At 43.0% G+C, this 24322-nt stretch overlaps 1 protein-coding gene across 2 annotated transcripts in view; it reads left to right on the top strand.

Moving 5' to 3' along the window:
• Positions 1 to 23594, top strand: part of prr12a (proline rich 12a) — a 28522-nt gene extending 4928 nt beyond the window's left edge. Inside the window, exons 3-15 of one of the 2 annotated variants that reach the window (XM_088000955.1) lie at positions 136 to 297; positions 1143 to 5833; positions 7262 to 7489; positions 8279 to 8972; positions 15156 to 15658; positions 16702 to 16818; positions 16921 to 17054; positions 17424 to 18163; positions 18256 to 18375; positions 19564 to 19661; positions 20620 to 20751; positions 22034 to 22129; positions 22234 to 23594. In XM_088000955.1, coding sequence (XP_087857081.1) covers positions 136 to 297; positions 1143 to 5833; positions 7262 to 7489; positions 8279 to 8972; positions 15156 to 15658; positions 16702 to 16818; positions 16921 to 17054; positions 17424 to 18163; positions 18256 to 18375; positions 19564 to 19661; positions 20620 to 20751; positions 22034 to 22129; positions 22234 to 22368 — 7850 coding nt within the window. In that variant the 3' untranslated portion in view covers positions 22369 to 23594. Of the gene's footprint in view, positions 1 to 135; positions 298 to 1142; positions 5834 to 7261; positions 7490 to 8278; positions 8973 to 15155; positions 15659 to 16701; positions 16819 to 16920; positions 17055 to 17405; positions 18164 to 18255; positions 18376 to 19563; positions 19662 to 20619; positions 20752 to 22033; positions 22130 to 22233 lie in introns of both variants that reach the window. The other variant, XM_014971207.2, reaches the window with a different exon arrangement.
• Positions 23595 to 24322: the final 728 nt, after the last annotated feature.

The following is a 24322-nucleotide window of genomic DNA, read 5'->3' as shown; positions in this document are numbered from 1 at the left end:
TGTCCTTATAGCTCAACATTTGCATAATCTGTAGTTCTCTCTTTTATTTTTGTACTGTTCTTCCCACATATTAGTAAAAACATAATGAAACTTTTTAAGCGATTGTTGTAATTATGTATTATTTCCTTGTGTAAGGTCTTTCTGGGCTGTTTGACACCGGCCTGCACCACGCCAGCCCCTCCGCTCCTGACGCCTCGGTCATGAACCTGATCTCAGCTCTGGAGTCCCGAGGTCCCCAGCCTCCGCCCTCCGCCTCCTCGCTCCTCTCTCAGTTCCGCACACCATCCTGGCAGACAGGTGGGGCCATGTTAAATCCTCCCTGATGTGTTGACATTCAACCAGACCCAATGTCAATATGACATTTAAAAAAAGCAACCCTCCAATGTTTGCCTACATTAATATTTGGACAATTTGTGTGTGGGTGCATTCTGTTAAAAGATTTGAAAGGGATCCATTATGCAAAATCCACATTTTGCACGTTTTTACTACTTACATTTGTGTCTCTAATGTAACAGCCCAAGCGCTTAAAAAAGCCACCAAGCTATTTTTTGACAATAAATTAATGTTTTTTTTGGTGTCAGGAAAATTTGCCTTTCCAAAAACCTCCCAAATGTTAAATTATGTTCAACAGGCGATATGCTGTCACCTAGCAACCCAAGCAGAGCTCCAGCACTTTTGGTCAGCTGGTTTTACCACAGTATGAGCTGTACAATGACTGCTGGATAAGATAAATGTGTTGTTGCTGACTTACCATTCATAAACCATTTGCTACATTGTTGTTTGTACAGGTGGCTCCACTTATGCTTTTCAAAGATGGACTGTTGCATCATTGTGCATCAGTTTGCAGCCATTTTCACATGCAACTGTAAATGTTGAGTTGGGGGCGTGGCCAACAGCAGTTTATTTTTTATTTAAAGTGACAGGAGGCCCTATAACAGCTCATTCTGAAAGGCAGAACAAAAATGTCATTATCTAAGAATGAGTTCATGCAAAAAATGAACATGTTTTATATAGCCTTTAGACCCATCCCAATCTAAGTAACCATAATAGGTCACCTTTAAGGATTTAACTGTACATAAAGCCTCTATTTAAATTTATTTAGATGATTTGATTAATTTTCCAATGTTTTCCTTTTCTGACAGCGATGCACACGCCTGCTCCTCCTGAACTGTTCATCTCTGGAGCCCTCCCTGGCTCTGGATCCTTCCCTTCCTCTTCAGCTCTATCAGCCTATCAACATCCAGCATCCTTCTCCAGTCGCTCTTTCCCCGCAGCCTCCCTTTCCCTCCAGGAAACGCCCACATTTAGCCCCACCTCCAACGGTCTGCTCTCCCCCCACGACCCTCTTATACACATCAAAGCGCCGTCCCAGTCCAGCCTGGGTTTTGATAGACTCCTATCGTCACAAGGTGCCGCTGCCGCCGCCGCCTACAGGGGCAGCCAGGACCCCACGGGCGCTTCATCGGCCCAGGCGTCTTCTGCCAGGCACCTGCAGTCGCACCAGTTCAATCTGCTATCATCTCAGCTTCAAGACCAGTCCTCCCAGCTGTACAACCCGTCCGTGTTCTCCTCAGCCCAGCCCCAACCTCAATCCCAGTCGCAGTCAAACTCGGCTCAGGAAAGGGCAATGCCCCGACAGGACAGCGTCATCAAGCACTACCAGCGGCCCACGCCTGCTCAGTCGCAGCTCTCCTCCTCGGCTGCTCACTCTCTCCAGCACTATCTCAGCTGTGGAGGAGCGGGCTACCAGCAGATCGCCACCCACCACAGGCACGCTGGCCTTCCCTGCAGCCCGCTGGGTGACCAGAGCCCCTCCTCTGACCACAAGCCTGCCCCTCGCACTGAACAGTATCGACCCATCATTCAGCCTCCCTACTCCTCATCTTCCTCTTCTTCTTCTTCCTCTGCTGGAAAGGGTACAAAAAGTAGTTCCAGTAGTGGTTATTCTTCAGGCAGTTCTGCGTCGTCATCAAGGACTCCTCATACCCCCCCCTCAGCTTCCTCAACCTCCTCCTCCTCGTCCTCTTCTTCTGCAACGTCAGGAGCTCATCCTTCAAACTCGATTCCCACGTCTAGCTCCAGCGCTGCTCCGTCTCGACAGCAGCCGCCCCCTCAACCTGCTCCGCCTCCCCCTACTCCTCAGCAGCAGCCTCCCTCCACCTCCACTTCAGCTCCCCAGTCTCTCCCCAAGTCCTGCTTGTCTGGTTACGGCTCCCCAGTGCCCCCTGTAAAGACCCCCACCTCTGCTCTTACTGGTCAGACTCCACCTCAACAACAGACTCAGTCTTATTCTCCCAATCAGCCCCCTACATCCCACCTGGGACAGTCCTATGGAGGCTTTAATTCACCACAAGCCCAAGACCTGAGCTCTGGTACGGCTGGAAAAGGTTACGGAAGTTTAGGTGGGCGGAGCCATTCGTATTCCACTGATCTATACGGCGCTGATTCTGCTTATGGATCACTGCCCTCCTCTTTAGGTGGAGCGGGCAGCCCATCACTTGGTTATGGAGCTCCAGGTCACTCACCTGCCCTTCTAAGGTCAAGTGGTTCCTCAGGTAGTGGAGCGTCTGGAGGAGGAAGCAGCAGCGGCGCAGGGAGCGGGAACTCCGGATCCGGAGGAGCAACGGGAAACAGTATGACCAGCGAGAGAGGTGGAGGAGGCAGCGGGGGAGGTTCCTATCATATTCCCGACTCCAGCCCCTCTCCATCGGGCAACTCGGGCATAATCCGGCCGGGTCTGCACTCCCCAGTGCCCACCTGTCCCACTCAGTCTCCAGGAGGCGCTGGCTCAAATAAATACATTCCCTCTGTTCTCTCTCCTACTTTTCTCGCATCGCCCCAGGCGTACCCTGATGCCAGAGGTCCTTCCTCTCAACCCCAGCCGTATCATTCCAATTCCTCCAAAGCAAAACCGGACGGGTCTATGATGGGCGTGGGCTCCCAGAGATCCCAGGAGGAAGTGGACGATGACGACGAGTTCTTGATTCAGCATCTGCTGCAAGCCCAAGCGAGCCCCGCTCCACAGGCTGCTCATCACCACGCTCAGCAACAGCCTCAGCAGGCGTCGCAGCAAACGCAACCGCAGCCACAGTCGGGACCCCCGACCAGCGATTCAGGCAAAGGGATGAGTTATGACATGGGCAAGACCCCAGAGGAGAGGTACCACCCCCAGAGCGTTATACGTACGCACAGTGCAACATCTTCTGCTGGGGTGGGGAATACAGGTTCTGGAGGGTCCATTTCTGGGCTTGACAACCAGCTAGAGATGTCACTTAAGAAGCAGCAGCATCAACACCATCATCAGCCTCAGCAACCGCAACAAAGGAGCGACCGATCTGTTGGGGGCAGCAGAAACGGCAATGGAAGAGGCAGCGCCGAGCAAGTGCACTCACACCTCCATCATCACGACGGCCTCGGTTCTGTTGTCCACTACGGCCGGGGCGACCCCTACTCCCAACACTCCCTTGCTGCCCAACACTCCTCTCACAGTCAGCACGTGTCCTCGCATTCTCAGATGCCGCCTCACCAGATGGAGCTTCAGAAGAAGCCGCAGGAGCGTGCGGAAATCCCGTATCCTCGGAAAACGCCGGAGCTGCAGCAGCACCCGCAGTCCCAAGCCACTGTGTCCCTGATGGACTCCCCCACGGACCAGTCCCGTCAGCCACCACACCTGCTGCAGTCGGTGCTGTCCCACACCACCCGCAACAAGCTGGAGCCTCATCAGCCGCACCACAAGATGGACTCCCACCGCCAACACCAACAGCACCACAAAATGGATCCCCTCCCGCCGCATCAACATTCGAAAATGGACTCCCACCCTCAGCATCAGCAGCACCAGAAAATGGACTCCCATCAGCACCCACAGCACCACAAAATAGACTCTCACTCTCAGCACCAACAGCACCATAAAATGGACTCCCATAGCCAACAACAGCAGCACTCCATCAGCCAGCAGCAAGCGGTGATGGAAGGAGCCGGCGGGAGACTGGGCTCCAGTAAACACCAGGCTCAGTCCCAGTCTCAAACCACCCAGCTCCAGCTTCAGCTGCAGTCGCAGGCGTTGGAAGTGGCAGCCGCCCACTATAACCATGGCGCACATCAGCATGACCAGAGCCAGGTCAAGCAGAGCTCCGTGGTCTCCTCCCTGGACATGCTGGAGCGCTCGCTCTCCCAGACCTCCAGCGCTGACGTTGGCGTAGCAGAAGACCGGCGTGGAGGACCGGGCAGCGCAGGGCGAAGCGGTGGCGGATCCGGCGGCAGTGAGCGCCACCGGCAGCCTCAGCAGGAGCCTCAGAGGCAGCACCCTCCCCACCATCAGCCGCAGCAGTCCCACCATTCGGCCCCAGAGCTCCACTCCTTCCTGACGGAGCCTGACATCGGCTTGTCCACGCCGTCTCACATGCACCATCTGTCGCAGCATCACGCGCAACAGCAACAGACTTCTCAACACCACCTCCCTCACCCTCAGCAGCAACCGCCTCACCCTCACCACATACCCCCACCCTCTGCTTCAGCCCACCCCCAGAATCAGCCCGACCCCCAGCAACCGCTCCAAAGTCAGCTCGCCTCGCAGCAGAGCCAGCTGGACCAGCAGCGCTCCGACCAGCATCAGTTCGATACGGTCAGCCCGGTGGAGAAAGCGGACCAGAACCAACAGAGCAACCGCTTCGTTCCATTGACCTCCATCTGCTTCCCGGACTCCCTCCTTCAGGATGAGGACCGCTCCTTCTTCCCAGGGATGGAAGACATGTTTTGCGCAGAGGACTACAAGTCGAGCTGTGCTGGTGGTGCCGGTCCAGGCCCGGAGGAGATGAATGAAAGCCACCCCGGGCAGGAAGGGATGGACTCGATGAAAGCCGGACAGAGTGCAGGAGGATCTGCGGGCAGTAGTGGACCCGGTTATGACATGATGGGTCACCATGGTGGCGATCAGGCGTATGAACCGTACTGCCACGGCCTGGAGGAACCCAGCAGCAACACCATGACTCTGGATCTAGACTCTCTCAAAACCCACGAGCTTCCCTCTACGGTCAACACTGAACAGTTGGGTCTGATACAGTCCCAGCCCCCAGCCATGGGGATGGGCTCCAACCCAGCTGGTCCAAACAACGCCGGAGCGAAGCTCTCCTCTGGTCCTGGAGGAACCGGCTCAGGACCCGGGTCCGGAGGCCTCCAGTCGCCCATTTTCTGCTCGTCTCGTCCCAAGAAACTCCTCAAATCCAGTTCGTTCCATCTGTTAAAGGAGCGCAGGGACCCCAACACACTACCTAAGAAAAGCTACGCCCAAGAATATGAATTTGAGGATGACGAAGATAAAGCTGACCAGCCTGCCGACATCCGGCTGAACAGCCGCAGGCTGCCTGACCTTTTACCAGATTTAGTGTCCAGTTGCAGAAAGGGAGGAGGCGGCGGATCACTGAGCCCCTTAATGGGCGACATCGATTTTTACCACGCCTCTGGCTACTCCTCTATGGGTTCACACTCTATCCTTCCTCCAGACGGACCGAAGAAGAGAGGCCGAAAGCCCACCAGGCCAAAAAGAGAGGGCCCTCCAAGGCCCAGAGGCAGGCCGCGTATCCGCCCCATGCCGGAGCCCTACACCCCACGGGGCATGATGGGAGAGATGGGTGGATCAGGTGTTGGCGGGGGGTTCAGCGTGGAGGGGCGGGGTAGAGGTAGGGGGCGTGGAAGCCGAGGAAGAGGAGGAAGGAGGGAGGATATGTACATGGAGATGAGCGGGAAGGAGCAGGATCAGATGCATTCGCACCACCTGCAGCAGCAGCAGCTCCATCACCAGCCCCAGCAGCAGCATGAACCCATCCCGCCTCTCAAGGTCAGTGGGTCTCCATCAAAACAAAGAACAGATCTGATTGGTCGCTAGGCCAATAACAAGTTTTACTGGACAATAAATTGTCCCAGAAATGATTGAGATAAACGATAATATTGGTGTTTTGACACCATTTTTAAGTAATATAATAATAATAACGGCATAATAAGGTTGTCCTCTTAAACATCAATTAACTTTAATTTTGTAAAGAAAACTTAACACCAAGTCAGTCAATGAGTTTGATTATTTCCATTCTGATTATTAATATGTTTTAAAGGCCATCATCCATTTAATGTCTGGTTTTGGTTGTGTGCAGTATTTATTTATTTGTTGTTTATGTATTTATTTTGGATATTGGAAATTATCTTTCAGTTCCAGTGATAAATGTTCTTTACAGAAATAAAGTTTATTGATATTTGAGAGGTCAAACTTTCATTATCATTATATCGTCTCAAAACGACAATGTTATCTTTATCATAATTTCTGGGAAAATTTATCGTCCAGCAAAATTTAAGATTTGTGGCAGGTCTACTTGACACTGGAAGTAAAGGAGATTTTAAATTTAGTAACTTAAATCAGCTGGAATGTTTCTAATTGAAGGAATAGTCAAATATCCAGCCCAGAATTTTACCAGAACCTTGTTAATGGCAATAAAAAGTTGATGGTTTGCCTGAAATTTATCAAATTTTTAGCAAGAAGTGTGTAAACTTGGGCTGCAACTTGTGATTATTTTAATGGGTTCTTCTATTAATTATTGTGATTAATTGAGTAATCAGACTTTTAAAAAATGGCAATGTTACATATTTTTTACTTGACCACTTAAGCCATTTTTATACAAATACAATAAAAGAAGTAAATAAACTAGTTAAATGCTTAATACAGTTTAATAACAGCATTCCTTTAGTGGATTTTAAAACTTTGCCACTCCAGGAGTTTTGTCTGAAACACATTTGTATAAAAAAGTGTTTTTATCTTACATGTGCATATATTTTGTACAGTTTTGGCTTAATTACTGCTCTGAATGTTTTTTTTTTTTTTTTGTGAATGGCCTTTTTTGAGTCTGTAAACTCCAACCTAGTGATTTATTGATTACTACATTAGCAGATTATTTCAGTAATCGATTAATCATGATTAAGCTGATAAATTGTTTCAGCCCTTGTGTATTTTAGCCTGTTTGGTTTAGAGAAAATCTTCAGTAAGTAAAATCTTGAACTTGTTTTATCAAAACAGAACAGTTCAAATCATCATAATTATTCTCCTGTATGTAAACATCTGGCCCAGACTTTAGCAGATGTGGCGCTGCTGGCATTATGAGGAACCAGACATTGTGTAATGTGATTAATTTATCCCCACTCTTATTTTAAAGTCATTTAATTTCAAATGGATGCCTTTTAAGTCGTCTTTAGATTCGTGACTTTCTCTCTGTTGGTGCAGATCAAGTTGCCAGTTGGTACCCTGTCCTCCTCTGACGCCTTGCTGAGGACAGACTCTCTGTCTGGCACCGACCCGGCTTTGTCAGACGGCTCGGTTGGCTCGGCTCCGTCGCTCGGTTTAAGTCCTGGGCCTCCCTGCAGCACCGAGAGCACCAGGAGCCAAGACAAGAGCAAACAGAAGAGCCAGATGATAAGTGAAGGAGTTGATGAAGAGGGGCTGGATGAAAGGGTAAAGGTTCTCGGCACAGAATGAATTCAGTTCATGGCTGGGTGACAAATCCATAATATTAATCACATTTTTGGTATTTGAAATTTACATTTCCGTAGTTCAGAGTGATATCAGCTCACCATCTTGTTCATGGAGGGTATTTTATAACTTCTGTTTATTTGGACTGAATGGTCAATTCTGTGATGGAATATTATAGGAATAAATAGTCGAAATAATACGAGAATTAAATCATATTAGAATAAATAGTAATTTTATGAGAACTCCAACACAAAAAAAACAATAAATTTAAATGAGGAATGTGGAGCAGCTTGTGAATTTAAGGACTGGTTTTATAGACACTTAATTCAAATACTTTGTCTTTTAACACATCAGCATTAAATTATCAGTAAGAGGATTTTAAATCAGACTTATTCTATTTTGAAGAAATAACTACATCAGATCATTATAACTCTAAAAGCTTTTTCTTCTCATTATTCTCACTTCAGGAAGTTTTTTTCTCTTAAAATTGCATCGTTGTTCTTCTAACATTATGACTTTATTCTCGTAATTAAATAAAAGTTTTCGTAGCCTTCTCCTAATACTCTGTTGTACAACTCACAGAAAGGTCGACTGAAATAAAAAACACTTTTTAAAAATTTCTGTCAGAATCAAAAGAAGAAGAAAAAACTGATTTAGTTTTTGATCCGTACCGCCCGACCCTGCAGTAGCTCCATTACAGCAGCTGGAAGTTGAATGTCTGATAGTTGTGAGGTTCACTCCTGCAGCTGACGTCTGTTGTGCTTCTTCCAGGGAGATGAGAAGGACTCCGAGTCTAAAGCTGGCTTTGTGGCTTCGTTCTTGGACTTCCTGAAGACGGGGAAGCGGCCTCCGGGTTTGGACATCTCACCGGGAATGGACCACGACAACGGCGAGACGTCGCCCTGCAAGGCCGGGGGTCTGCGCCCGCTTTCTCCCGCGCCGCCTCCCCCGCCGCCGCCGCCTCCGTTTGGGGACGGTGAGGGGAATGGCGGACTGGCTCTCGGCAACTGCCCCAGCCCCAAGCGTTTAGAGGACGAGCTGAAGAGAAACCTGGAGACGCTGCCGTCTTTCTCCTCCGACGAGGAGGATTCGGTGGGGAAGAACCAGGACCTGCAGAAGAGCATCTCCTCGGCCATTTCAGCTCTGTACGACACCCCTCAGCTGACGTCCAACCTCCAGGCTCCTCTGCCTCCTCCGCCGCCCCAGCCCCAGGCTCAGCCTATCCAGGCTCCCCTCACCCCCACCATGGAGCCTCCCGCGCTGAGCCCACAGCCCACCGTGCAAACCGCACACTCCCAGCCCGAGTCTGACGAACCGGACATCCTCCCTCCAGAAGACGGGGACATGGAGGAGGACAAAGAGGAGGAGATCGAGGAGGAACGGAGTACAGGAGAGGACGAAGAGCGGGATATAACGGAGGAAAGGGAACCCCAGCTGGAGACGCTGGGCGCTCCGAAACTAGATGGTGAGTTTCACCAGAAATCTTACGATCTGGAATATTTTTATCCTACAGATCACCATTATTTTTTTTTTTTTTAAACAGGTATGGGCCAATAACCGCGAAATTAAAAAGGCATAGTTTCAAAACGACAATAATTCTCGGTCATTAGTTCTGTCACAATATTTCACTTTGCTGGACGATGAATTACCCCAGAAATTATTGCAATAAATGATAATGTTGGTTTTAGACATATTGATAAATATATAATAATATATATGAATAATATGTATGTCAAAGTTTATTTAGAAACAACAATGCTAATGTTTTAACTCTGGAAGAGTTCAGAAATCAATATTTGGTGGAAAAACCATGAAGTTTTCAGTGCAGTGGTCTCCAGACCTGCATATAAATATAATCTGCTTTACATCAAACTCTGAATCTGAAAACACATTAAAAACTCCCAACATGATGCCTTACATCAGTAAAGTAACCTGATGTGTCTTAACTATTGAGCAGTGGAGACACAATTATCTTATTTTCTATGTAAACGTGATCAGAAAAGCTTCATTATGTTATGTGCCAAAGAGTAATTAAGTGTGACATTTAACGTTCAGGTTTCTTTGGTTGGAGACGTTCAGGTTTCTTTGGTCGGAGACGTTCAGGTTTCTTTGGTCGGAGACGTTCAGGTTTCTTTGGTCGGAGACGTTCAGGTTTCTTTGGTCGGAGACGTTCAGGTTTCTTCGGTCGGAGACGTTCAGGTTTCTTCGGTCGGAGACGTTCAGATTTCTTCGGTCGGAGACGTTCAGATTTCTTCGGTCGGAGACGTTCAGGTTTCTTCGGTCGGAGACGTTCAAGTTTCTTCGGTCGGAGACGTTCAGGTTTCTTCGGTTGGAGACGTTCAGGTTTCTTTAGTTGGAGACGTTCAGGTTTCTTCGGTTGGAGATGTTCAGGTTTCTTTGGTCGGAGACGTTCAGGTTTCTTTGGTCGGAGACGTTCAGGTTTCTTCGGTCGGAGACGTTCAGGTTTCTTCGGTCGGAGACGTTCAGGTTTCTTCGGTCGGAGACGTTCAGGTTTCTTCGGTCGGAGACGTTCAGGTTTCTTCGGTCGGAGACGTTCAGGTTTCTTCGGTCGGAGACGTTCAGGTTTCTTCGGTCGGAGACGTTCAGGTTTCTTCGGTCGGAGACGTTCAGGTTTCTTCGGTCGGAGACGTTCAGGTTTCTTCGGTCGGAGACGTTCAGGTTTCTTCGGTCGGAGACGTTCAGGTTGCTTCGGTTGGAGACGTTCAGGTTGCTTCGGTTGGAGACGTTCAGGTTGCTTCGGTTGGAGACGTTCAGGTTGCTTCGGTTGGAGACGTTCAGGTTTCTTTGGTTGGAGACGTTCAGGTTTCTTTGGTTGGAGACGTTCAGGTTTCTTTGGTTGGAGACGTTCAGGTTTCTTTGGTTGGAGACGTTCAGGTTTCTTTGGTTGGAGACGTTCAGGTTTCTTTGGTTGGAGACGTTCAGGTTTCTTTGGTTGGAGACGTTCAGGTTTCTTTGGTTGGAGACGTTCAGGTTTCTTTGGTTGGAGACGTTCAGGTTTCTTCGGTAGGAGACGTTCAGGTTTCTTTGGTTGGAGACGTTCAGATTTCTTCGGTCGGAGACGTTCAGGTTTCTTAACGTAAGCGGGGACAGTCACTCTGAAAGGTCAGAAACCACATGATTGGCGGATCTCAGTGTCTCCCCTGCGAGTCGTTGGGGTCACTGTGACTTGGCTTTTTGACTCAACCAGGGTTGTGTCTAAAGGTCTGAGTGATTTTGAAAACTTTGTTCTTGGTGGTTGTTTTTCCTGTTTACCAAAGACGGCTATAATTACTTCTCTGCCAAACTATGCGGCAGGTTTAGGTGGAGCTTTTTCTAAACTTAGCTGTTTAGTTTCTGTCTGTAAAAAGATCTAAACAGGTTCTGGTCGGTTGCCTTTGCTCAGATTCCTTCTAGAGATGCATCGAGAAATTGACCTGTGACTAGAATCAACTGATTTTTCCTGTCACTCAAAAATCCAATTTTTTTCCAGTCAGTAAATGCACCACATGACACTCTTTGAAGCTGCTGCAGAGTAAAGACTTCAGCTAACAATTACTTACTAATTGAGTAATTGAATTGGCACCTTCTGCAGATTTTTCATTTAACCTCTCAAGCTGATTTTATACAAACGAAAATGCAAATAAATAAAATAAATTTTCTAAACGACAAAATAAACGTTATTGCCTAAAATGCACTAGCATGTGCAGCATTTTTTTTTTAGTGCATACTTAATCATTTGTAGCAAAGAATGTCTTTGCAGCTAAAAAAAATAAAAATACATTTATTATCAACATGGTAAAAGCTCAGCTCTTTTGGTTTGATATCAGTCCAGCGTAATAATCTGGTGATTATTGTTTTGATAATTGAATTGCACAAGGTTATTAATAGGAGATTCTTTTCCTGAATTTGAAGCAAATGAAGTTAAAAATGCCACCTGAGAACATCTGGGTAGGACAAATTTACAGACAATTATGGGTTTTTAATCTTAAATACAAAATGCATTTATATTTTGTACAGTTTTGGCGTAGTTACTGTCCATGTCACATGACCACACGAATGCCACACGACCAACCTTTTGTTATCTAGCTGATAACAGTATGTTAAAAATAAAAACATTAGCTGATATTGATGTTGGTGCTAATATAATTTGCATCCCTAATTATCTGTCTGTGGTGTGTTTAAAGAGAAATTTTGAGGACATATACAAAGAAAAAGCAAAAAGCACCTGTAATTTCAGTTACTCAGTCAGGCTGCGATAGGGCGAGAGAGAGCAAAACTTTAAGCAATTAAGAAGAAGGCTGAATGAAATACATCCAAAGTTCTCTGTTTTATAATTTTGAGCATTTAACATGTGCTTTATGAGATTAGCCGTTCGGCTAATCCAGGTGAGAAGGAATAAATTCAAGTTCAAAGATACTTTATTAATCCTAAAGGGAAATTTAATGAATTTAATAAATTTAAATGTATTTTATAAACCTTAAAGTTGCAGGATAGCAGCCATTCTGTCTTTGATTTGAAACGTGTATTAAATGTTAAGGAGTATAATGTTAGAACAAAAACAAAATCTTCTGTAATGTCTACTTTCATGTCTTATTAGTCTCAAATAAATGCACTAAATATATTAAATAAAGCACTCAGACTAATTGTATCTCTAACATTGTTGAATTTAGCTACTTTAAGTCTGCTACTTTGAAACGGTAATAAATTATCAATAATCTAATGCTTTAAAGTAGATTTAGTTCTTCCCACTGCAGTGAGTTTGACCTTTATATATATATATATGTATATGTTTGTTTGTTCTTAATCAAAATACTGTTTGCTGAGAATGAATGTTATATCATCATCTAGAAGTATAATTATTAGTGTCCACTAAATAAAACGAGTGTTGTTGGGTGGGGAATTCTAGAAAGTCAGATTCAAACATTTCACTCCCGACACGTAGTTTTATCCATTCATACTTTCATTTTGTTCTCATAAGCAAAACATTTTAATCGATTGCTCATTAAAGCAGCACAATATTTGGAGAGTTTGTTACTGTAACATTATTGTGTCCAGTGATTTAACTGCAATAAGTTTTACTTTTTATTTAAGTTCAGGTTTCGGACACTTTGTGTTTAGCGCAGAATAAAACGGTTTAGAAGGTTATAAGGTTGTAAACTCATTAATAAACTATAATCAAGTTGTTTTAGTGCAGTCAATAAAAATCTATTTTTCCAATAGAGTTGTTTGCTATGAAAGCAGAAAGACATCAACTGTTTTAATTGTTTTTTTTGTTGTCAAGTTATGTAGTTATTGCAACATTCAGTGATATAATAATGTTTCACTTATTTTACTGATATTGTGCAACCAATTAATAGGTTTATTTTTAGAAAATAATAGAGATGATTAGTAATAAAATGTTCATCTCTGAACAGTTTTTATTATTAAACTCCATTTTGTTTTATTCCTGTTCGTTGGAATTGATTTTCATGACATATGACAGATTATGACCCCTGACCAAACCAAAATAACTCTGTCATCTCCTGCTGCTGGATGTGATTTATGCAAGTTATAAAATCACATTTTCCCACTGATGACCACAGATAAAAGAACACAAACGGTAAATCCTTACATGTGAATAGCAACAGGTGTTTGTTGGATGACGAGACCAAAAAATTCACTTTGTCAGAATTGTTGGGATTGCAACTTTTACTGTTTAGGGTTAGGGTTGAAAATATTATTAAATGCAATTACTTTATGCATTATAGGTATAATATTGAAGGCAGTTGAGTATAGGAATAAAAAAACACCCCCACATTCAACACCTCCAGTGAAGCCTCGACTTTTTCTTCATTCACACCTTGAAACGGTTCAAAATATCTTTAGTCAGACTGGTAAACAAAAATCCACAATTAACGACTAGTTAGACCAGGCTGGGGAGCAACGCTGCAGCGATTATTCAGATGAATCACGATGAATCGATTATTGGAATAATCGTCGACTAATCCAGTAATCGATTAATTAACTGGAGAATGGAGACTCAAAAAGGCAAATTGTTGAAAGAACAACATTCTCAGAGCAGTAAAAAAATAATAAAAAATATATTATGCGTTTAAGATTTAAAGAAGAAAATATGTAAATATATTTTACCCAGAAGGAACTCCTCAAATGGCAGTTTTAGCTTCGCTTTGTTCAAAATCAGTAAAAAAAAGAGAAAATCTCTTACTAAGTAGTGTTTTCTACTCATTTATTAACTAGTTAATCCAACAGAGCAGTAATACTCTGTATTGATGTCAAGTCAAGCAGAAAAAGGTGGAGTTTAAATAAATTTAAGCTGCAGATGCATCCTATGCTACAAATGATCAACGTGCATTAAAGGAATGGCATTGTAGGCAATAACATGTTTATTTTGTTATTTTAAATCATTTATTTAATGTATTTCTAATATTGCATAAAAAGGTTTAAATGAAATGGCATTTTTTAATCCACCAGAATAATCTGTGGTTTAATTGATAACTAAAATGATCATTTCAGTCCATTCAGGAGGAACAGCTGAGTCTGTGGTTCAGTTAAACCTGACCACTCGTCTAATGGGGATCCCTGAGCGAGGCTTCAAAAGCACGAAACCTAAACTGTTAAACAAAGTGAAGACACCTGAGAAGAGAGCTGGAATATCTTCCACAGACGGTTGTGGGTCATTCACACCAGCCCCGTTTAGTCCGCTTTAACCCAACTCCAGTCCGTTTGTCTAGAAAGTCCAGTTCGTTTGCGGAGGTGTGAATGCTAATCAAACTCTGGACCGTCTTAAAAACCTTCGTCTCTGTTTGGTTGAAGTAAACTCTGGCTCCAAAAGCAGGACGCAAACTAGAGGACAGGGCATTCTGGGTAAATGCAACGAAAACAAACACGAAGGAGAACCGTCTCATTGTCTTTCACCAAAGACAAAAGAGGAATCCTACAACCTCTAAAATCTGATGCTGCGTCACATTTTGTGAAGAAGGAAGTTGTGCTCAGTCTCTTCTTCAGAGGTTTGGTGTCACTTCATACGAGAGTGACAAAATGATCATTAAGTGATATAAGAAGAAAGGAAGTAGGGATGCACGATGGTATCGGCTGATATTAGCTGTGAAATTTAATATCGGCCATTCGGTCAAAATAATTCGATTTAAAAGGTATTTTTATGGCAAACCAGTGACGATGACGCCTGAAGCACAAAGTCAGAAACTGTTGAGTATTAACATTTTCTTATGACTGATGTGCTTCTCACTTGTTGCTTGTGAACAGGTTTAGTTTTGTGAATATTTACAATGAGCTCTGGTTGATGTCTTGGAGAGCAGATGCCATGAATAAATTTGACATTAAGCATAAGTTGAAAGTGTTGCAACATTTTCAGCCTCATTTTTAGCATTTGCATTTGGTAGCATCATTTTATAATGCAGTATTTTAATTCCACAGTAGAGAAAGCTATATAGTTTCAGTAAGTACTTGAAAAATATCGGTATTGTTATCAGCCAAAGTAGTTTTAGTATATTGGCACATAAATATCGACCAAAAATCCAATATTGTGCATCTTTAAAAGGAACAAATGTTGCAACTTTGGTCCCCAATCGAGAGTCTCAGTCACCTGAAAACACCTTCATGAATGTAATCTTCTCCTTGTTCCTTCCAGCTCCTCTTCCTGAGATTCCTCCAGAGCCAGAAACTCCTGAACAAGCGTCTGTCCCTCCATCTCCTGCTTCATCCTCCTCTCCCTCTCACTCGCCCCTGCCTCCCCTCTCTCTCCCCTCACCCCAACCTCCTCAAGAGGAGCAGCAGGCCGATTCCCTGCCTCCAAGCCCCGCCGCTCCCACGTCTCCTTCCCCGCCTCCGCCTCCTGAACCAGCCGCTGTCCCTCAGCCGACCACGCCACCTCCAGCTTCTCCTCCTCCTCCTCCTGCGCTGCCTCCTCCGTCCTCGGCCCAGAAGGAGTCCCCCATGCCGTCGCCGGAGTCTCCTGCGTCCCCCGAAGAGCCCCCGGCCCCTAAGATCACGTCTCTGCACCTCGCCCAGAAGCAGGAAGATGCAGCCATTGTTGGAGAAAGCGAGGAGGATGAGAGCGAGAGCGGAGGAGAGGGAATCTTCAGAGAAAGGGACGAGTTTGTGGTGCGGGTGGAGGACATCCGGACTCTCAAGGTGTGTTTGTCTAATGAGGGCAATGAGTCAGGATTACACTTTTGTAAAACTGGGATTTTTTTCACCAATGAATTTCAGCCCATTTAACAAGCTGGTTTTACAGCTTCTGCTTATTTGAACTTTAAACTCTACGACGGAGTATTAGAGCCACGCTAATGAAAAACAAATACTGGTGTGACTAAAGTCAAAATATTTTGACTTCATTCTCATACGTCTTTTTCATAGTATTACAAATATTTTCTCGTAATAGTATGACTGTAATCTCAAAATATTATGACTGTTTGTGTATTATTCCTTCTTCATTTCCATACATGTTTATTCTGGTAATATGAATTTATTCTCGTAATGTTATGACTTCATTTTTATATGAGTTTATCTTGCAATTTTACAAATTTATTCTTGTGATACTATAACTGTAATCTGGAAATATTAAGACTTTATTCTCATTGTTTTGGCTTTATTTTTGTATTATTTTGACTTTATTCTCATGCATGTCTACTATCACAATATGAATTTATTCTGGTAATGCCATGACTTTATTCTCATCCACGTTTGAAATGAGGGATGCTGAGCATCTGGTGAAGTTTTATAAATTAGCAAATTCTGCATTTTTTTTAAATTCAGCATTAAAATGATCATAAATAGCAGGACTTTAAAACAATTGTGCAAATAGACAATTGTCTATTTAGAAGAAAGAACCACAGACTCGTGATCACATCAAATCTTGACGACTATAGAAGATTTTTTTCCTCATTAAAACGTAATTTTAAGAGGTTCTTTTGACACATTTGCACTTTAATACTCTGTCAAACAACTTACAGAAGTGATGATTGCAATAATGGCCGCTTTTTGAGAATATTTTCTGTAATTCATAACTTCCTTTTTAGAAAAGAAGAGAAAAAATTGATTGAATCGGATCTTGTATGAAAATATCTGAGTTTTTGTTTTTAGTCTGTACCGGCCAGCCATAGTGTGCAGTAGGTTGTAAATGTGCGTCTCTGTTTCTGTGACTGAACCGCTGTGCGTCCTGCGTTTGTGCACAGCTGGCTCTGCAGACGGGCCGCGAGCCGCCGCCCATCTGGAGGGTCCAGAAAGCTCTGCTGCAGAAGTTCAGCCCGGAGATCAAAGATGGCCAGAGGCAGTTCTGCGCCACGAGCAACGTGAGTTCTCACCTCCCAACGGCCGCTAGCCGCCCCGTTTCAGCTTTAACTCTTACACGCTTAGACAAACACAACATCTTACACAATATATTTCTGTTCTAGTATCTCGGCTACTTTGGAGATGCTAAGAGACGCTACCAGCGGATATATGTGAAGTTTCTGGAGAACGTTAACAAAAAGGATTATGTGAGGGTTTGCTCCCGGAGGCCTTGGCGGCGATCTGCTCCCGGACTCAGGTAACTTTCCTTCACCCTAACATTCGGTGCACACCTAGCTCTGAACTTTAGCCACGGTAGAATAACGTAACATCATCAAATCGAGTAAGTTGCAGAAAATGTTATGGGGAAAAAAGTGTGACCGAGGAGAAAGCCTTGTGGTACACCACAGGCACCTTCTCAGCTGAAAAGGTTTTTCATTCTAAACTGAATTGTCCTTTTGGGATAAATAAAGTATCTTGAACTTGAAACACCAGTGGGTCCTACAGTGTGTTCTCTATATTATTAGAGATCAGCATTTGTTATTTTTCTAATTGGCAATCATTTATTTAGTGCTAGAAGTTAAGCTTCCAGTTATATTTTACCTAACAGGCGACAGTCCCTTCCTAGAATGGCGTCTCCACCTGCCACCCAGGCGCCGCCGCCGCCTCCACCGAGGGCAGCAGAGAAAGACGAGCGCGTGACTCCACCTGTCCATCAAGAACAAAAAGAGAAAACGTCCAAACCTGCAACCACCACAGAACATCAAGTGAAGAAGGAGGCTGCAGCTGCTGTGCCCAAAGCCAAGGAGAAGGAGAAAGAGAAGGAGTCTGAGAAGGAAAGAGAGAGGCTGAAGCGGGTACAGATGCTGCAGGAAAAGGCGGAGAAGCGGATACAGATGCAGCAAGAAAAGGCGGAGAAGCGGATCCAGATGCAGCAGGAAAAGGCGGAGAAGAGAGCACAAATACAGCAGGAAAAGGCGGAGAAGCGGGCGCAGCCTCAACAGGACAAGGCGGAGAAGCGGGCCCAGCCTCAACAGGACAAGGCGGAGAAGCGGGCGCAGCCTCAACAGGACAAGGCGGAGAAGCGGATACATCCACAGCAGGAGAAAGCGGAGCGGCGGATACAGCAGCAGCAGGAGAAGGTGGAGAAACGCGCCGGAGCTGCGGACCGCGGTCGGGTGAAGGAGGATAAGAAAACCTTGGAGAAGAAGGAGAAGGAGAAGGCCGAGCGACCGCCCAAGTCCAAGTCGACCAAAGTGAAGGCCGAACCTCCACCCAAGAAGAGGAAGAAGTGGCTGAACGTTCCCTCATCCGTACCTTCGTCTTCTGACTCCGACTCCTCTGACGAGGCAGCGAGCGAGAATGAAAGTGAGATATCAGTTGGATTATTACGCCCTGCGTCTTGCTCAGTCTGCTTTTTCCACTTTCCAGCTGTAAACCGTTGCTGTTTCCCCTCTCAGTGCCGGTTAAGGGAGGAGTGGACAACCGGGCCATGAGGGAGATGTTCAGGAGCTACGTGGAGATGCTGGTGAGCACGGCCCTGGACCCAGACATGATCCAAGCTCTGGAAGACACAGACGGTGAGAACGCCTCCGTCTTTCTGATGCACCCATCCGCTTTCCTCACTTCTGACACCAACAGAGATATGAGGTTTATCAGTCAGTCACATCTAATATTATGTGTGATGCACATTTCAGCAACAGGGCATTTCAAAATGCTTTACACAATTACAAGGCCACAGAGCACAGTGAACAATTGAAAGACCACATTTTGCCATTGTTGCACATCAAATTGTTGCTCAATGTTTCATTGATTATGTTTCAAATGCAACATCTCTAACCACTCAGTGTTTCAGCTGTTTTGCAGTTTTCAGGAAGTTTGTTCAGAACTATCGGCTGATATCAAGCCGATCGGAGCAAAACGGCTCTGATTTGACTTTAAATGCTTCTATTTTTTAAAACAGACATAAAATGTTCTGAATTACAAACTTATTTGATAACTGCACCAGTACAGCACACATACTTACACTATTAGCTTCACAAACTTTGTAAAACATTTAAAAACAACTTTATTTTATTCAGTCTGTGCAAAATAAATAATAAACTAAGAAAAATGATAGGTACACTCCTTCCTCAGACATTTAAAAACAACTTTATTTTATTCATTCTGTGCAAAATAAATAATAAACCAAGAAAAATGATAGGTACACTCATTTAAAAAACAAACTCAGCCTCTAATGGTTCAGAAAGTTCAGTTAAGATTTCTACATATAATATAAAATAAATAATAAATCACTGAGTAGAAAGCATAGACTAAGAATGAATAGATATTATGGATCTGGAATTGAATATCGGGACCAATACAGATATTAATACCAAATTGGTGCATCTCTAGTTTCTCACCCGATGAGACTTTCCTGCATGTGTAACGTTCAGGCGGATTTATTTAAATACATTAAGTTGTTTTGCCTTTAAAATAGGAAGTTGGGTCAGGTTGAATAACCGGCACCGCTGCCAAGTGTCAGCTTGCTGGGCCAGCTGAGCAAACTTACTTCAAAGCAGAAGAGGATTAGTCGACTGTTGAGTTTGCATATTCATACCGGCCCTTTAATGAGTTCCTCAAGCTTAAATAAACAAGGTGTGACAGTCTGGAAATGCAGATCCGCAGCCAGAACGAGTCGCTTTACGTTTGGCCTTTGATATTAAAATGACTGGCAGCTGCATGAATGATGAGTAATGGAGACTTTCCTCCCCCTGATTGGCCGGCAGACGAGCTGTACCTGCCCCCGATGAGGAAGATCGACAGCATCTTGAGCGAACAGAAGAGGAGGCTGTTGAGGAAAGTCAGCATGAGTTCCCAGCACCAGGTAATCCGGCCTGCCTGGCAGCTTTCATCAGTTCAGCTTTTTCTTTATTTATTTTGGGCCTTTTCTTGATTTAAATCCTTGAAAATGCTTGTGTGTTTTCAAGGATTGGATGTTGCTTGATTTCTGTGTAAAGTCCTTGAAATTGCATGATATTTAAACTGCAGCGTTTGGCAGCAAAGTGGAATTTAAGGTTTGATTAAAAGCCTACATTTGGAAAATATTACTTATATCTGAAAGCAGGTATTTAAGGCACATTTTTCTCACTGTCTGAAGTTAAAACTTCTCGTTTTAAATCAGTATTTCAAAACATGTTTGATATTTTTCAACTTTTTCAGACCAGTCGGGTTGTGTGTGTGAGACTTTTCAAAGCATAAAAATTTGCTATGTTTTAGTTTACCTTTTCCTGCTGTAGAATACTATCACATTATATTATTAATAAAAGTGATAAATAACATCATATAGTATTCAATTGAAACCGTTTTCCTTACTTCATTTGGATAGTTTTTTTTTTTCTCTCCAGAGTTTTGCAGAAAATGTTTGAAAACCAAAAACTGCTTGAAAAGTTCATAAATTTTACTGTGGGAAACATTTACAACCCCTTTTATATGCATGAGACTATTATCTACATGCATCTTATTATTATTAATTTCCTTACATCTGTAGTTGTCAGTAAATTTAAATCTGATCGCAATGTTTATTTGATGCAGTAATTTATTTCAAAATAAAATTTCTTTGCATCAAATTGATGTTTTTCTTTTTAAAAGTCACTGAAATCACAATCTTTGACTTTTTTTTTTAATCCAGCTAAATACTAAATAAAAACTTTGAAAAAAAAAATCAAATCAATCCTTCCACTGTTTAATGTTTCAGTCTTGGTAGCTAAAAAAATCAAAACCATGAAATAAACTACAACTTTTGGCTCCTTCTAAGCAACTTTTTCCCTGTTTTTGTTCGTCAGGATGTTCTGCATGCTTACCCCCAAATGATGACGGACTCTCTGGACACCGTAGTGGTCAGGGTGCGGCTAACCGGCGACGCCTACAACCGAAAGACCCTCAACAGAGTCAAGAAAACCCTGCCTAAACCACAGGTAGTGTCACAGGACATGGATTATTTCATCACCAGACATATAAAAACATTGGATGTTGAAATTAGACATAAAATACTGATATAAAGTCGAGTTTTTGTCCAATCTTCAGCATAGATTCTAGAAATGTTTTCATGCACCTGCAAAACGTCTACTGCACATCAGTCCGAGAAACCTATAATTGTTTTAAGTATTTGATAAATATTTACAGTGAAGTAGAAACTGGTGTTTCTGAATATTTTTCTACTGTCAAAAATGAGAGAAAACATCAAATTAAATGAAAATAAAACTCTTGTGATTGACGCATCTCGACAGGAATAGCTGCAGCGTTGTGTGTGTTTATAAATAGACACTGAAACTTTGGTTTGACAGAATTAACATTTGCTCTAAATGGAGAGTAACACCTGCTGCAGGTTTGCAGAACAGCTTCACGTTTTCTCTCTGTCACCCAAAATAATTCAGACTAGCAGAATTAAGTTACGGCAAAAGTGTGTGAAAGTGTTGAGGAGGAATTCTGGGAGATTTGGAAACTTCTAGTGGGAGTGCAGCTATCAGTTATACTTCTGTGTTTTTATGTTAATTTAGACAATTTATTTGTAAATTTTAAGAAAAAAATTGTATTGCGCTCATATCTTTTTCACCTTTTGTTACCTTCCACTATAAAATTTCAGTATATTTTATTGAGGTTTAATTTGTAATTGTTTAAGTAATGAGGAAAACACCTGATTTTTGATGTATTTTTGCTGGTTAAAATCTGAAAAAGTGGCATATGTTTTTTCTTAATTGCCTATTTTTGGGCAAAACATTTTTGCTGTAAAAGGCAGAAAACTAACTCTGCACATCCCTCTGTGCAACACGGTGGTGGCAGCATGATGGTGAGGATGGAGCATATTTCAAACATGTTGGAGGAGCAGAGGACTGCGCATCACCATCCTAAGCTTTATTGGACGATAAATTATCCTAGAAATTAATGCGATAAACTAATATTTTTGTGTAATATAATGATAATGACATGATAATCCAAATATTCCCTGCCAACAATCAATAATTTCTAAACTATGGAACTGGAATATCTAAAAAACTAAATAATAAATAAAATGGAGAATAAAAACCAAATGCAACCAAAAATATTATTAGGCTCAGATGATAATTAAAATTGTTTTGTGATTTTTGAGCTTATTTTGATTTATAATGCAATTAACTGATTTATTTCAAACACTCAGAGATTCCATTAAATAATTTTTCTTTAATTTTCCAATAACTCCTGCTTCGTTTCTTCCTCCAGGACCTTAAGCTGTCGTCTGAGACGTACCGGATATACAGTCTCTACCACTCCCTGCATCACTATAAGTACCACACCTTCCTGCAGTGCAAGAAAGAGGTCAGTTACGCGTCCAGACTCCAATCATTTTTTAGGATTTCTGCGTTTTTGGCGTGCTGAAGGCTTTGCGTTTGGCTCAGAGCTGCCTGTGTTTGCGTTTGCAGACCAACACCATCGAGCAGGCGGCCGAGGATCCGGGCCAAGAGGAAGTGGTGCAGCAGTGCATGGCCAACCAGAGCTGGCTGGACACCCTCTTCAGCTCCTTCATCGAGCTGCTCACACTCAGCACCAAAGCCTGAGTCCGCCTAATGAGGAGACACACAGAGCTAACTTTAAAAAAAAAGGAAAAAAAGAAATAATAAATAGATGAAATGAGAATCTGGAGGAAAAGCCCAGATGAATCCCGCTGTACAGACCCCAGACCCTCTTTGAAAATCTCTTCAGATCCGAGCAGGAAGTTTTCCAGGCCCTCGACGAACACAAGAGGGCCTGTTGACCCGACCTCGGACGCTGGCCTGTTTTTATTTTGTCTTGTTGTTGACCAATCACTAAAGAAATGTCTTACTTTGTGAGAGTGGGACCCTTCTGGAAGAAAGGAGAGGGGGAACCGGATCGTTGTTTAAAACAAAAAAAAAGAAAAAAAAAGATGGAGAGAGAAACCAGGAGGAGCCGGAAAACCAAGTCGACGGAGGAGAGTCACTGACGTCTTGTTAACTGTGTGTCATAAAAAGACAATAGTTCAAAGAGAAACTATTACTGCTTAGTTTTTACATAAATTATTTTTTTGAAAAGACTAACATCAGCTGTCGGCTTTTGAGAAGAGAGGAAGGCGGCGGGAGTGCTTTGTGCTTTTTGAGCAGCGCGATCGCGGATAGCAGCGTGAGAAGTGTTGGGGGGCGCTCTGGTCGTCATGAGCTTACGTGGACGGGCAGCACCAGTCGGCCGTGTGGTAATATATGAACGCATTTTTATTATTTATATGAGGAGGTTTTTAACTTAAAAACTCTGACACGCGCTGGTTTGCTGCCCCAGACGATTTAAATAGCTTTTTATTTTCCACAGGATCAGTATACAATCATAACCCACATATCCGAGTCGTCTTCCCCTCTATACAGAAGAACAGGCGTCGAGACAGAACTATTGTATCAAATACAGTGGGTGTAAAATTGAAAAAAATTAGGAAAAAAAAAAAAAAGAAAAAAGAATGGTAACATTTATTTGAAACTTAACATTGTTGTGCTTCAGTTCAATCATCAGTCATGCAGGTGCAAAGAAAAGAACTATCCCTTTCCCGTGTGGGAAGGAGGAGTATAAATAAGTAATATTTAAAGAGGAAATAGTCATTTCATTTTTATCATTTTGATGTCTGTGCATACTATGACTTATTTTGAAAACAATCTGATTTTCCATAAAAAAGGAAAAAAAAAGATGTGTAAATACTGTACAGTTCTTGATGAAACTCTTTGTCCTTCTGTACATTAACTCTCCTGTATTTGAAAAACAAATAAAATCTACAAAGAACAAATGGTTTCATTTCCTCCAGCTCAATGTCGAGGCTCAGGGGAAATGTTTCCCACATCTCGTCACATTCCATTGTGAGCTAGAGATAAATTATTTCTAAATTCTTTCCAATTAAAATATTAAAGATGGCTGCATCATGCTGTGTGTTGGTTAAAGATGGAGATAAATCCTGTAAGAAAACTGTTAGAAGCTGGAAAATGGCTGAAACTTGGGCAGAGGTTTGTATTCTGCAGGAAATTAACCATAAACGTACCGCCGTCGCGACAACTGAATGGTTTAAATGAAAGGATATTTATGTGCTACAGTGGTGTAGTCAAAGTACAGACTTGAGCCAAATTGAGAATATATAAAATGACTCACAGCTGCTCTACCCATCAAATCTGACAGACCTTGAACTGATGAAGAAGAATTTGCCAGTACTCAGGATGTTTGAATACAAATGCACACCACACTTTTCAGATTTTTTATTACAGAAATTGAAAAACTACCTTGTGTAGATCTGTTACACAAAAAATCTTGATAAATGTAATCGTTTAGTTTTTATGTAACAAAGTGAGGGTGAAAAGCTTGAAGGGTGTGAATACATTTACTAAGCACGGTATGTCCGTGCATTTTTCAGATAATCTCAAGTCAACTGAAATCTTGCAGAATAAATTTGGCATTTCTTTAATGTAAAACGGTGAATGTACAAAAAGAGGATTATAGAATCCAGTTTAGAACATTTATCGATGT

Source organism: Poecilia mexicana, unplaced genomic scaffold (assembly GCF_051168715.1).
Source record: "Poecilia mexicana isolate PSO_F unplaced genomic scaffold, ASM5116871v1 scaffold_19, whole genome shotgun sequence".
In the NCBI taxonomy this organism is placed as follows: domain Eukaryota; kingdom Metazoa; phylum Chordata; class Actinopteri; order Cyprinodontiformes; family Poeciliidae; genus Poecilia; species Poecilia mexicana.
This window is presented reverse-complemented; position numbering and strand designations above follow the sequence as displayed.